Raw genomic sequence first — 14994 nt, 5'->3', positions numbered from 1 at the left:
GGTGTCGTTTGATTTGATGAAGGCTTTGATGCTTTGGGGTTGTGAAGCTTGCGGGCGTTTATTTTCTATGAGCCCATTCCCCTTTTTTTATTTTAGACCCAAATCAAGAAGGGGGTCTCTGTTTCCTAGTTCCCTTACACATATCTTTTTGACATCTTGCAAATTACTATTATAACATTCAATTATGCATCTAATCAAGAGCCAAATCTTGATAGTGAGGAATTAATCAAACCACGTGAAATTGAAACAATCTAAAAGACATCTTGTCTCACCTTGTTACTCCATATAGACTCAGATGATCATAAATTTCCATATTCAAACTTCCCTAGAATATACCACATATAAATAAATAATAAAACTAGAGAACTATTTGAAAAAGTAAAAAGCAGAAAAGCTGCATAAATAGTAAGAGATATTCAATTCCTAATTTTTAATGAAATTTGAGTCTTGACTTGTAAAAAAAATAGTTTAACCTATATTTTTTTCACCAAAAAAATTAATGATAAATTCAAAACCTTATTGTTAATGTCACCCACAAATTATGCTCTCTTCAAAACACTCTTGCATGATTAATAATAGGAATAATAATTAGTCTTTCCTACCTAATATATATTAGAAAGAATAATAGTTGAGTCCCAAAACATCAAATTAATAATAGGTCTTCAATAATTTTTTTAAAAATAAATTGTAAATATCAATTTATGTAATTTTACAAATTTAAATTTTTGATTGTAAGAGCGTCATCCTCATTCCCATAATTCCAATTCTAATATATCAAACAAGGCATTAATTGTCTCATCTCTTTTCTCTTTTACTTTGTCTCTAATATATCTTCACTTCCTCTTCAACCTTGCAATATTCTATATATATCTATAATCTATGAACTCTTTATTCCCTTTGCTTTTATTCCTATCTAGTCACAATATCTTCAACCTCTTTATCCACAAGGCTTCATCAATAACTGCTATTTCCTCATCAGAGCCCTAAAAGCTTCAAACATCTCATATTTCAAGCATCAAAGCTTTCATTGAATCAAACGACACCATTCAAATCCCTTCCACCTACAACTCTATCTCTAAGCTTCATGAAGATGTTGCAAAATATGAGATTGCTACTTCTATCCCTATCATCAACTTCTCCCTCCTCACCTCTAACAACCCTCACGTTCACGCCAATGCTGTTCAAGAACTTGGCCTTGTCTGTAAAGAATGGGGCTTCTTCATGGTAAATTTTCAACCTTTTCCTTAAACCAAGGCTTAGAAGTGGTATTATAGTACTTAGGTATGTCATTTTTTAGATCATAAATCATGGGATTTTGGAGAAGCTAATAAAGGATCTACTGAACATGTCTATGGAGTTTCACAACTTGTCTTTGGAGGAGAAGAAGGAGCTTGCAAATAAAGAGCTAATCTCACCCATTAGATATGGCACCAATGCTCTTCCTCATGGAGAGAAAGTTCATTACTAGAGAGATTATCTAAAAGTTGAAACACATCCTAGCTTCAATTTCCCTCACAAGCCTCCTGGTTTCTTGTACATTTCAAGAACTTCATTATCATCACCTTCTTTGTTTTTCTTTTCCTTCTTCATTGAACACCTTAGTTTTTGTTATCTATAGCGAGCTTGCATTCGAATACAGTAGGAAAATCAGGGAGGTATTGAGGATTTTGCTTCAAGGAGTATCAAAGAGTTTAGGGTTATGACCCAATGCAATTATTGATTACATAGACTATGATTCAAGTTATCAGACATGTCAAGCAAACTTATACCCTCCATGTCCTAAACCAGACCTTGTTTTAGGGTTGCTTCCTCATAATGATAATGGCTTGATGACACTTCTCATTCAAAATGATATAAATGGCCTTTAGGTCATGCATGGTGGCAAATGGGTTAATGTAAATCCTCTTCCTAATTGCATCCCTATCAACACCAGAGATCAACTTGAGGTTATTTCAACTCTTAAAACATTTTGAATATCTAGTATATCTATTTTCTGCATGTTTAAACTATAACATTCAATAGTTACAGAGTAAAATGCAATCACCTCCCTTTTATTTTGCTAAAATTACAGTGACTTTTTTCTCTATTTTCAAAACTTATACTTTTGTTTAGTTTTTAACACTGTTAAAAATATTTTGTTAAAGATTCTATAATAATTATTTTTTATTTATAATTATATTGAAAATTTTAAAATTATTAACTTGCCCTTATAATCTAATTGTCTATAATCTCCCAAATTTAAGGAACTTTAAGTAATTAAGTACATTAATATTTGAATAAATAGTTTAAAAATATTTTATTAAAATTGTAAAAATAAACATAAATTATATTGACTAATTTATCTCTTACTATATTAAATCCCTATTTTATTAAGTTTTTTGTGCATATATGTTTGAAATATTATTTTTCCCAACTTATATGTTTCATTTAAAAAAATACTAAATGAATAAGTTTGTGTAACAAAAAAAATAGAATATGAATAAAAAGGGTTAAAAAATATCCATTGATTTTTTTTGGGATAACTTGAGAATGATTTTAGATAACATCTATGTTTAAAGAAAAGAATTTTAATCCAATATATGTAACTTAATGATTAACTAGTAATAGAGTGGATAAAAGTAAAGTTTCAAAAATAGAAAAGAGGTATGTGTTTGTAATTATTGATTCTAGGGGTGGTTCATATAAATTTCAGAAATAAAATAGATGTATTTTATAATTAAGGTAAAATAAAAGGGAGGTGAAAGTATTATCATAATTATTTAACTTAACCACCCTCTTGTAGTTTCTAACCCTAGCTTGCTTGTTTTGTTGTGTTTTGGTGGTATTATTAGATTGTGACTAATGGAAGGTATAAGAGTATTTGGTACAAAGTAGTTGTGAATGAAAGACATGCAAGAGTTACTTTTGCACTTAGGAATGGTCCATCACTTGAGAACGAAACAGGTCCTGCACCTGAGTTACTTGAAAAGGAACAACCATTTTATAAGACAATCAAGTACAAGGATTACTTCAAAGTTCAACACAGGGTCAGGATTGCTGATAAGACAGGCTTAGATCTCATTCGTATTAATAATTAATTAATTCTCTAATTAATTATAAATTGATGATGTAATCTATGTATCTTATTTGTTATAATCCACGACTTGAGTTCATGTCTTGGTATAGCTTATATGCTTATGGATTTTGTGTGATGGCGAGATGATGGATTGATATTAAGTTGTGTTTGTTATTAATTGTATTTTATTGATTAGACTGTTCTTTTGTTACATTGTATTAATTTCATAAGGCAAGTTATAATTTTTTTTTAAAAAAGTTTATCCCTAATCTAGCCCTTCCCCTTATAAGAAGGAAAAACATACACATACCGTACACACAGGTATGTTAATGTTGGATTTGAATCTAAAACCTCTTCCAAACAAAGAAAGTGGAGTTGTTACTAAGATAACAAACTAGTAATATGTTATATTTTATCCGTTTAAAAATGTAAGGTATTTTTTAAAGTTATATATTAAAAAATATAAGATATTTTTAGTCTTTCAATGTGTAATCATTGTCTTTTTTTAAAAGTGCTCTTATTAATGAATGACTTTATATTTATTGTAGGGTATTTAATAGAATTAAACATAAAAAATAATATTAGTTTAAAAGTAAATAACTATTTTATCATAGAGTAAAATTTAATTAAAAATATTTTATATTTTTAATGGATGGAATAACAGTATCACAACAGTAAAACTAATATTATGCCCCAAAAAAAAAAAACAAAAGAAAAGGCTATGCATGTAAATGTCAAAATGACCTGACATACGTGAATCCTGTATCAATTCACAATTAAGGACCAAAATTGGGAGGGAAGAATAGAATATATTTAAAAAAATAAAAATAAAAATAAAATTATTAAAATGTTAAAAAAAGATAAGTCTATTATATTCATGAAAGGAGAAAGATAATTAATTAATTTATAAAATTAAAAATTATAATTTATAAAATTTATAAAAAATATAATGATTCTCATATTTATAATAATTTTATCATAATTTTAATTCATTTTTGTTTTTATTTATTAATTTATTTCATTTCCATTATTTTCAGCACTGAAATGTAGGACACGTGTGTCTCAATTATTAAGAGTCTCGTCCACCAAACTCGGCAGACAAAGCCACAATTAAAGAGACCCATGCAACCAAACAGAAATGTCAGGTTCATGATTCGCACAGATTTTATATGCACAAGCCCGCATCACTTTGTCAGAGATTATTAGATATCGCCCATTTCACAGTATGTCACAAGCGACATCAAAAACTTCATTACTTTCTCAGTGATTGGCCAGTTTCTTTTTCTTTTGTTAATCGCCACACAGCACAAACCAAAGATTCTAATTATCATGGGAAGAGAACAAAGAGGTGAGTGAAAAAAATATAATCTTTTAACTACAAATCTTGAGACTCAACTCTTGAAGGTTATAGCTCTTTTCACTTTATTATGTATCTATATAAAACTTCCTACGTTAAACAATCATATCTTCAATATACATCTCTAAAAAAATTTTGTAGAATTCATAAATAATAAGTTTATTTTCCAGACTTCACGCTACGTACAGAACCTACTTATAAGATATTTACCTCCAAAACAGAAAGGGCTGCTTGAAGGCAAAATTAGGGAAAAGTATCATAAACATAAACACGTGCTGATATGGAGAAAGCAGAAGTACGATATAATTATATGCCAGACTCCAGAGTTAAAGGGGGTACAGTTTTGGTGTCAATCTAGGCCATCCATATAATATATATATATATATATATATTTTTATTTTTATATTTTAAATAAAGTATTATTTTAATAGGTAAAAAATTAAAATTAAAATAATTTTATAATTATTACTCTATAAAAAGTAATTTTTATGTAAAAAAATAAACATTTAAAATTTTAAATTTAAATCGTTAAAATCAATTTCAAATGACTCAGATTTATGCTATGACAATGAGGACCAAAAAGCCAAACCCTAGCATGCTTTACCCTATAACGTCCAAAATAACCAGAGCACGTGCTTTCACTATTGCTTTCTGTTCTCACTTCTCAATTATTACTGAGCATGTTGTCTGCGACATTCCCTCCCCACAATTATCAAAACTCGACCACCCCCACTTTGCTCTCGCTCCTGCATTATTATTTTGTATATCTCTTAATTATTTATTTAAAACAATATGGCTCAATATTTCTTAGATTTGTGCAGTGCATGAACTTGCATCCAATTATTAGAGATAGAAAGAAGAAAGAATATACCAAGGAGAAAAGATGTTGAAATTAAAGAAGCATTTCAATTCACTAATACGGACTATGGAAATTGATGGAAGCTTGGAAGAGACGTTTTGGCTGCATGTGAGATTTGAATTTGAACTGTATTTGGATTAAATTTACTGTTCGGACACCTAAAATTTCATATCATATGGAAATTCAAATCCACTTTTTATACTAACTTCTTCATAATTTAAAATACTCTATAGATCACCTATCAATAATAAGTTATAATAACATCATTTTTAGAGGAAAAAGATTTGATTCATGGTGGAGTAATATCTTCCTTTTGGTTTCTTTTTTTCTTTTTTAATTTACACTACCCCGTCAATGGATTTATTCATTGCAATATATTCACCGGATTCTACTAAAACTTTGAAAATTGAGCCATGATTTTTTTTTTCTTGCTTTCACACCTAATATCTTGAAGCATTTGGGTTCATTGCCTTCTCAGTACACTCCAGACTAATCCAAATTTTCACTTAGGTGGGGCCTTCTTTGAAGAGTTTTACAAGTACCACTAATGATGCATGTTCAATTATGCACTACTGTATATCTTGAGATTTGAATATGAGATCTCAAATTAAATTATCTAAGTTTTTAACTATTTAAACAAGCGCATGTTGGTAGTCATGGTTGATGTTTAGGTATTTGTAGTTTTCTTTCTTTTTTTTTTTTCCCTAGGGCCTTGGGGATTTTTTTTGGTGGAAATTTTGTTATTTGGGCTTGGACCCTTTTTGACTTTGTAGACCTTTTGTGATTTCGTTTCTTATAGCGTATGTAATCTACTTAATATCCGGAAAAACAAAGTCCAAATGCCGAAACGTAAGTTTATTTCTCTCTTCCTCAGAAATGACTTCAACATTTTTGAAAATCCAACCGTGTATATATATATATATATATATATATATGATCAGTATCAACGTATGATATTAAAGTCCCACAAGCACAAGCACATATTCCCTCCTCCAGTTCTCCAAGTACTATTCTCTTGGGGGGAAAGTAATGTCTAAGAACTGTAACTTCATAAATGATAAAATTTAGATTGAAGAGTTTTAAAGGATACAATTTTTTAAATAAATAAAATTTGCATCTTGACTTGTAAAGAGTATTTTTCAACTTTTTTTATTCACCTTAAAAATAAGTACCTTATAGGAAAATGAATATCAATTACGTCCTTAAAATAATGGTTGGTCAAAGTCATAAATATGTAATTTAGGAAACTTAATTAATATTAATTTTTTTATAGTTTTTATGTGTAATTTTATGAGTCATTTTCTGTAATTTTTAAGATTGTTTTTTTATAATTTTTAAATTAACTAATGATTAAGTTAACCTTAATGTGCTCAATACACCATTTTTAAACGTTGGGAGAGTGAAATTATATTACATGAAAGTTTATAATGACAAATGCTCTTGAATAAATAGTTGAAAAGACAAAAATATCATTTAACCCGAAACTAATCTGTTGATTAAAAGAGGCATTAAACTTATAAACTTTTTTTTTTAATCTAGGTAGGACTCATAACAGTTGTTATGGTTTACCTGTTAATGTCCAGAATAACCAGAGCACATGCTTTCACCGTTGCTCTCTATTCCCACTTGTCAATTATTACAGAGTATGTTTGCCTCCACACTCTCTCCCCACAGTTATGAAAACTCGACTACCCCACCTGTTACTTGTCTCCACATCTTCTTCTCACTCATTCCTCCATTATTATCCTGTATTATTCCAATCTGTAATTATTGTTTTTTATTTTTTTATTGCTTTTCTTGCTTCATTTCTATTCGCAGTATCTAACTATCTTCAAACAGTCCAATTCTCATCCATGGCTTCTTCACCTATTTCTATTACTATTCCTTTATCAAAACCTCAAAAGCTTCATCAAGCTTCTGCTGTTTGGAGCATCAAACACTTCATTGAATTAAACGGCCACATTCCCATGATCCCATCCCCTCCACATGCTACTCTCTCACTGATCGTCGTCATGATGATGATGCTGTAGACGAGCTTGCTTCTTCCATTCCCGTCATTGACTTCTCTCTCCTCACCTCCCAAGATCCTCAAATCTATGCCCACGCCGTTCAAGAACTTGGTCGTGCCTGTAAAGAATGAGGCTTCTTCATGGTAATAATTATGTTTTGATGATCATAAGATTTTCATTGCAATAAGATTCCTAAATGTACGTTCTTAAATTGATCATGTCACTTCCAGATTACAAAACACAGGATTTCAGAGGAACTAATGGAGGATGTGATAAAGAAGTCTGGAGTTTCACAAGTTGCCGCTGGAGAAGATGGAATTCTCCAACAAAGAATTGATCACACCCATCAAATTTGAAACCAGCTCCCTTCCTTATGGAGAGAAGGTTCATTACTGGAGGGATTATCTCAAACTCACAACTTTTCCTGAATTTCATTTCCCTCACAAGCCCCCTAATTACAAGTATACCTTCAATTTCAACATTTCTCTTTGTTTTTTCCCTGTTTCTCTTACTCCCTCTAGTTTTATGTATAAATTATCTTCTAAAAACAATTTGTAGTTTTTTTTGGGTAAAAATATAAATTTAGTGACTAACTATTTTTTTAAGAAAATTCGATAGCCTAGAGGTGGTACAGAATAAATTAACAACTATAAAAAATGGAGTATGGAGAACTGACCATTAATTTTTAACAAACAGACGTTTCTTTTCAAAATTATAGGACCCACACTTCACACTCTTCTCTCTCTTCCTCGTTTCTTAGTCTACCATCAGTGACTTCCGGCGATGTAGTTTCAAGCAGTGAAACCCAAAAGCCAAGAACCACATTTCCTAAAGAATATGGTTCATAAGGAGACCCAATTTCTGTGCAAGGAAGGGAGTAGGATGCTATAGGTACAACGGATTAGAATTTGTCAAAGAAGCAGAGGAAATAGAAAAATCTAGAGATCAGTTACAATAAGCTTGCCAAGAGCGTGATAGGTTCCATCGGGCTAGGTGGCAACGAAGGGGAAAATGAGGAGGATGGTGATGAGGACAGCCATAGAGAAAAGGAAAAGGGTATGGAGGCCCTGCTTGTTCCAATAAGAGTCAATGAAACTAACGAGGGAAATGAGGAGGATGAGAAAGCCAGTAGAAGTTTTGAATGCACTCATTATCAAGTTCTCAACAAGCCAATTGATGGCTGCAATGATGGGGATGGAAATGAGGAAGGCAACGAAGTTGAGGATGGCAGTGATGTTGTTGATGACTCGTATTTTATTAGTTTTGGAGTTTAGAAGAGAATTGTGGAGGCGTGGACAGCATCTTTGACTTCTTCCTCGACTGGACTCTCAATCTTTTCCTTCATTGGGAATTCTTATAATCGGATTTTACTTTGTGAGTGCTCTTTTAGCCTTGATTTGGAACTGTTGCTAGGAAAATACGCAAGTTGTTCAAGATTATAGAATGGATAACCAATTGAGAAGGGGGAAGGAGAGAAAGGTAAAGAAGAAAGAGGGATCAAATGAGGAGGAGACATGTGATTTGGTAGTCAAATAATTTGGTCAAACAAACATCCATCTGTTCAAAACTAATAGTAGCCGCCCAGGCTTTGTTTTTAATATTTCATAATTTATTTTGTATCACCTTATAGTATATGTATCCAGTGCTTTTATAAAAATAGTTGGTGATAGCTAAATTTGCATCTCTGCCTTTTTGTAAGTTGCTTCACCTAAAAAGATAGCTAAAAGTAGCATGAAAAACAAAAGGGATAATTTCAATTAAGTACTTCTATAGAGACTTAATTTTAGGTGAGTCTAAATTTTTTTTTTAAATTTCAGTTCAGTATAGGGGAGAAAAGTCAAAAGAACTTCACCGATGAAAAGACCAAGATATCCTTTATTTGTTATGCAGAATCACTAGTTATTAACTTTCTTACTACAGTTGTTAATTTACCAATATCACTTGTAAATTGCATTCATTTACCAGACAATCAGTAACATTAATTATTAATTTTGCTAACTTTACTTTTTAATGTACTAACATCAGTTGTAAAAAATTACAAGACTTGTCAGTAAATTATAATTGATGTTTGTAAATTACAAAACCTATCAGTAAGTTACAACTAATGTTAGTAAATTAACAAGTATAATTTATAATTTGACAACTAATTTTGCTGCTTATAATTAAAAAATTTATGTTAAGTATTATATAATTATTGACATATCAACTCATTTAATTTGTAATTCATATTCGTAAATTAATAAGTGGATTAAGAAAATTAACAACTAGTGATTCTGCACAATACGTGGAGGGTATTTTGATCTTTTTACCGACGAAATTCTTTTGAATTTTTTCCCTTGAATTAAATTGAAATTTTAAAAAAAATTTAACCCACCTGAAATTAAGTTTCTACAAAGGTACTTAACTGAAATTCTCTTAGAACAAAAAAGTGTTTTTAAAAATTTTTCATTTAATGAAGTTAAATTGAGAAATTTCTTTCTTTTTAGAAAACACCAATAATTTAATGACATCTCCTTAATTTCAGTGAGATGGTTAAAAGTGACTTATAAATTTACTAGGAAAAAAATCTTAAGAATTTAAATCTTCTAAAATTAAGATCTATGAATTTTAATAAAGTTTGCTTTTTTAAAGATCAGAAAAAATATTTTATATGTTATAAAAAAAATAGAATCATGAAAAATATTACAAAATGAAAACTTCATAAAAATTCATATGTACATCTAAATTGTAGAGGACTTAGCTTAAATCCAATTTGTTTTAAATTAAATTAAAGTCCTACACAAAACATATTTATATGAATAGATACATGAATCTAACATCATAAAAGTTTTGGTTAAATAGCAATGTCAACTCACACTTATATGAATCCTCTTGCTCAACAATATGAAGAGCATAAGAAAATCTCTCAAAGCTTTAACAAGTAGTGTCAAAGTTATATTTTGATTGCAAATATGGCATTTTCATTGAATTACTTTTTTTTAATTTTTTATGGGAGATTGCATTTGAGTAATTGAGTACAATAAGAGAATCAAAGATGTGGCAAGGACTTTGCTAAAAGGAATATCAGAGAGCTTAGGATTACAACCCAACATCATTATTGAGTCCACAGGTTTTGAATCAAGCCGTCAAACATGTCAAGTGAACTTATATCCTCCATGTCCTCAACCAAACCTTACTTTAGGGTTGCTTCCTCATTCTAATAATGGCTTGCTGACCCTCCTTATTGGAAATAGAATCAAAGGCCTTCAAGTGAAACACTATGGCAAATGGGTTAATGTGAATCCTCTACCTCATTGCTTACTTGCCAACATTGAAGATCAACTTGAGGTCGCTCTTCAAATTTTAATTCAACCATGCATATTCTATTTTTGATGGTTCTAGCTTCTAATTAATTAATGGCCTTATTTGATTGCTATGTGTTTTTGAATTGATTAATTAGATTGTGAGTAACAAAAGGTATAGGAGCATGTGGCACAGAGTAGTGGTGAATGAAAGAGACTCAAGGCTAAGTTTTGCACTAAAGAATGGACCAACTCTTGATAAAGAAATAGGGCCTGCAATAGGGCTGTTAGAGAAGGAAAAGCCATTGTTCAAGAGCATCAACTATAAGGAATATTTACAAGTTCAACAAGAGGCTAGAATTGTTGACAAGAGAGGCTTGGATATGATTTATCTGCATAATGTTGCAAACTGATCACACCTTTCAACCAAGTTTTGTAAAGTAAATTAATGTTTGATTGATTAATCCAACCTCTTCAACTTTTAAAAGTGGCATTTCTTTTAATGTGATTTCTCATTCAGAATGTTGGTTTTGGTCTTATTTCCAACATGTATGTTTGTTTAAATTAACACACTATTAGGAGGCTAATCCAGGTTATTTTCATAAACCCATTTCTGTATGGTATTAATTAATCTCTCTTGAAAATGGTAATTAAATCCCACACCCTCACCAAAAAAAAACTAGAAAAAGATAGACACAATACGCCACATATATTACAATTTACATGAGATTTTCTATTACATGCACATCTTTCTCTAGTTACACAGACTTTATATGATTAAAGAATATCAGAGTCTTTATACACATGGTATCGTTTGATTCAATGAATAGGCTTTGATGCTTGAACCTTTTTTTTTATTAGAGGCAATCCTGTTCGAGGCATTATTGGGTATTAAATATGAACACCTCTTCTAACAAAAATTTAAACATTAATTTATCATATTTGGGTTGTGAAGCTTGCAAGCATTTATTTCTATGAGCTCATTCCCTTTTTTTAGGACCCAAATAAAGAAAGGCCTGCATTGCCTAGTTCCCTTACACATACCCTTTTGACATCTTGCAAATTACAATTAAAACATTCAATCATGCATCTAATCAAGAGTCAAACCTTATTTAAAACCTATCTTTTTTTCACTATAAAAAATTAATGCTAAATTCAAAACCTTATTGTTAATGTTACCCATAAATTATACTCTATCCAAAACACTCTCACAGTGATAATAATTGGAATAATAATTAGTCTTTCTTGCCCAACATGTATCAAGATGAATAATAGTTAAGTCTCAAAACATTAAATTAATAGTCGTTAGGTTTCAATAAAAAAAATTTAAAAAAATAATTTGCAAATATTAATTCAAATAATTTTACAAATTCAAGAATTTTATGTTGTAAGATTATCATTCTTATTCCCTTTCCATAACTCCAATTCTAATTTACTAACCAAGGTATTAGTTGTCTTGTCTCTTTTCTCTTTTCACTTCGCCCCCAATCTTCACTTCTTCATCAACCCTGCAATGTTCTATATATATATATCTATAATCTAATCTATATATGAACTTATTATTCCCTTTGCTTTCATTTCTAGCTAATCACAATAGCTTCAACCTTTATTCACATGGCTTCATCAGTAGTTACTATTTCCTCATCAAAGCCCCAAGAGCTTCAAGCATCTCATATTTCAAGCGTTAAAGCTTTCATTGAATCAAACAATGCCATTTCAATCCCTTCCACCTACTACTCTATCACTGAGCTTCGTGAAGATGTTGTAGAAGACGACCTTGCTGCTTCCATCCCTGTCATTAACTTCGCTCTCCTCACCTCCGACGACCCTCACATCCATGCGAACACCGTTCAAGATCTCGGCAATGTCTGCAAAGAATGGGGCTTCTTCATGGTAAATTTTCAACCTTTTCCTTAACCCAAGGTTTAGAAGTGGTATTTAGTACTTGGATACATCACTTTCCAGATCATAAATCATGGGATTTCGAAGAAGCTGATGAAGGATCTACTGAACATGTCCATGGAGTTTCACAACTTGTCTTTTGAGGAGAAGAAGGAGCTTGCAAATGAAGAATTGATCACACCCATAAGATATGGCACTAGTGCTCTTCCTCATGGAGAGAAAGTTCATTATTGGAGAGATTATCTTAAAGTTGAAACACATCCTAACTTCAATTTCCCTCACAAGCCTCCTGGTTTCTCGTATGTTTCAAGAACTTCATCATCATCACCTTCTTCTTTTTTCTCTCTCTTCTTCATTGAATACCTTGGTTTTTGTTCTTTGTAGCGAGCTTGCATTCGAGTACAGTAGGAAAATCAGGGAGGTGTTGAGGATTTTGCTTCAAGGAGTATCAGAGAGTTTAAGGTTACAACCCAATGCCATTATTGAGTACACAGACTATGATTCAAGTTATCAGACTTGTCAAGTCAACTTGTATCCTCCATGTCCTCAACCAGACCTCGTTTTAGCGTTGCCTCCACATAATGATAATGGCTTGATGACACTTCTCATTCAAAATGACATAAATGGCCTTCAAGTCATGCACGATGGCAAATGGGTCAATGTCAACCCTCTTCCTAACTGCATAATTGTCAACATTGGAGATCAACTTGAGGTTATTTCAACTTTTCAAACATGTTGAATCTAGTATATCCATTTTCTACATTTTTACATTGTATCGGTCAATAATTATTTACACTTACCTCTATTTCATTTTGTTAAAATTATAGCAACCTCTATTCTATTTTCAAAACCTCCATTTAGTCAAATTCTTAATATTGTTAGGAGTATTTGTTAAAGAAACTAAAATTCTTAATTTTTATTTATAATTATATTTAAAAATTAAAATCATTAATTTTCCCTTGGTCTATACTCTCCCAAATTTAAGGAATTTTAAATAATTAAGTACAACAATATTTAAATAAATGATTTATAAATAGTGAATTAAAATTATAAAAATAAAAATAAATTATATTGATATGTGTTTAAAATATTATTTTAGCCAACTTTTTTAAAAAAAACTAAATAAACTAGTTTTCCTAACAAAAAAATTTAAAATATGAATTAAAAAGGGTAAAAAAAATATCCATTAATTTTTTGGGGTAACTTAAGAATGGATTTTAGATAACATATGTTTAAAGAGAGGAATTTTTGGTCAAACATATGTTACTTAATAATCAACTAACACTTGAATAGATGAAAGCAAAGTTTTAAAAATAGGAGGAAGGTATGCATTTTGTAATACTAATTCTAGGAGAGGTTTGTATAAGTTTTAAAAATAGAAAAGAGGCTATAATTAAGGTAAAATAGAAGGGGGTTTAAAGTATTTTACTCATAATTAGTTAACTTAACCACCTCTCATCTTCTAACCCTAGCTTGGCTTTCTTTGTTGTGTTTTTGGTGGAATATATTATTAGAGTATGACAAATGGAAGGTACAAGAGTATTAGGCACAGAGCAGTGGCGAATGAAAGACACACAAGGGTTACTTTTGCACTAGGTAATGGTCCTTCACTAGAGAATGAAACTGGTCCTGCACCTGAGTTACTTGAGAAGGAACAACCAATTTATAAGACAATCAAGTACAAGGACTATTTTGAAGTTCAACATGAGGCCAGAATTGCCAATAAGAGAGGATTGGATATCATTCGTATTAATAATTAATTATAAACTGATGATGTAATATTCTATGGATCTTAACTACGACTTGAGTTTTTGCATGTCTAGGTATAGCTTATATGCTTATAGATTTTGTGTGATGGGGAGATGATGGATTGATATTAAGTTGTGTTTGTTTTAAAGACCATTCATTTGTTATGTGTATTAATTTCATAGGGCAAGTTTTAACTTATAAGAGTGTCAAAGAAGAAAAAATGTGATTATATATAAGAAGATATAGTAAAAGTAATAATATGCTCAACAACAACAACAACAAAAGAAAAAGAAAGAGGCAATGTATGTAAACGTCAAAAACTCAAAATCAACTTGCGCGTGCGTAGGTCCCTTATCAATTCACAATTAGGGGCGGCTTGGTTGTTATTGGATAAGAGCATCAAACAAACGAACAAGTTAAAGAAATGAAGACAAGAGTGGAATATAGCAATCACCTGTCTATTATGTCATAGTTACTTACACTTCTTTTCTTTGTTAAAAAAATTCATATAATTTTTTAAAAAAATTATAGTATATATTATACAAACTCTTCTTGGACATTTGAAATTTCATTTCTATCTATCTATTGACCGTTAATTTTAACTTTTTAACTTTTAAATTCACTAAAATGACCCTCTTTAACATAAGAATTATCTCAAAATCTATATTATCCAAAAAAATTTATTGTTATAAAAATTTTATTTTTTATTATATTATGAAATTTTATAACATTAATTTTTATCAAATTTACTGAATTTTGTTTATCTATTTTTTGACATAGCT

The 14994-nt window shown here is 30.4% G+C and overlaps 2 protein-coding genes across 2 annotated transcripts; both read left to right on the top strand.

Moving 5' to 3' along the window:
• The first annotated feature begins 7367 nt into the window (after positions 1 to 7367).
• LOC129317227 (2-oxoglutarate-dependent dioxygenase 19-like) lies at positions 7368 to 10974 on the top strand. Its single transcript, XM_054961595.1, has 6 exons — positions 7368 to 7423; positions 7999 to 8120; positions 8259 to 8529; positions 8671 to 8705; positions 10288 to 10607; positions 10720 to 10974. The coding sequence occupies exons 1-6, from the start codon at positions 7368 to 7370 to the stop codon at positions 10972 to 10974; spliced, it is 1059 nt and encodes a 352-aa protein (XP_054817570.1).
• Positions 10975 to 12143: 1169 nt separating this feature from the next.
• On the top strand, positions 12144 to 14360 carry LOC129319082 (2-oxoglutarate-dependent dioxygenase 19-like). The gene is made up of 4 exons (XM_054964123.1): positions 12144 to 12454; positions 12527 to 12762; positions 12848 to 13175; positions 13978 to 14360. Exons 1-4 carry the CDS (start codon positions 12176 to 12178, stop codon positions 14221 to 14223), a joined length of 1089 nt encoding a protein of 362 aa, XP_054820098.1. The 5' UTR covers positions 12144 to 12175; the 3' UTR covers positions 14224 to 14360.
• The last annotated feature ends 634 nt before the right edge of the window (positions 14361 to 14994 follow it).

Source organism: Prosopis cineraria, unplaced genomic scaffold (assembly GCF_029017545.1).
Source record: "Prosopis cineraria cultivar Desert tree isolate PC_DT_omini unplaced genomic scaffold, ASM2901754v1 PC8, whole genome shotgun sequence".
Lineage (NCBI taxonomy): Eukaryota > Viridiplantae > Streptophyta > Magnoliopsida > Fabales > Fabaceae > Prosopis > Prosopis cineraria.
Note: the sequence above shows the minus strand (reverse complement) of the source record. Positions and strands in the feature narration are given on the sequence as shown.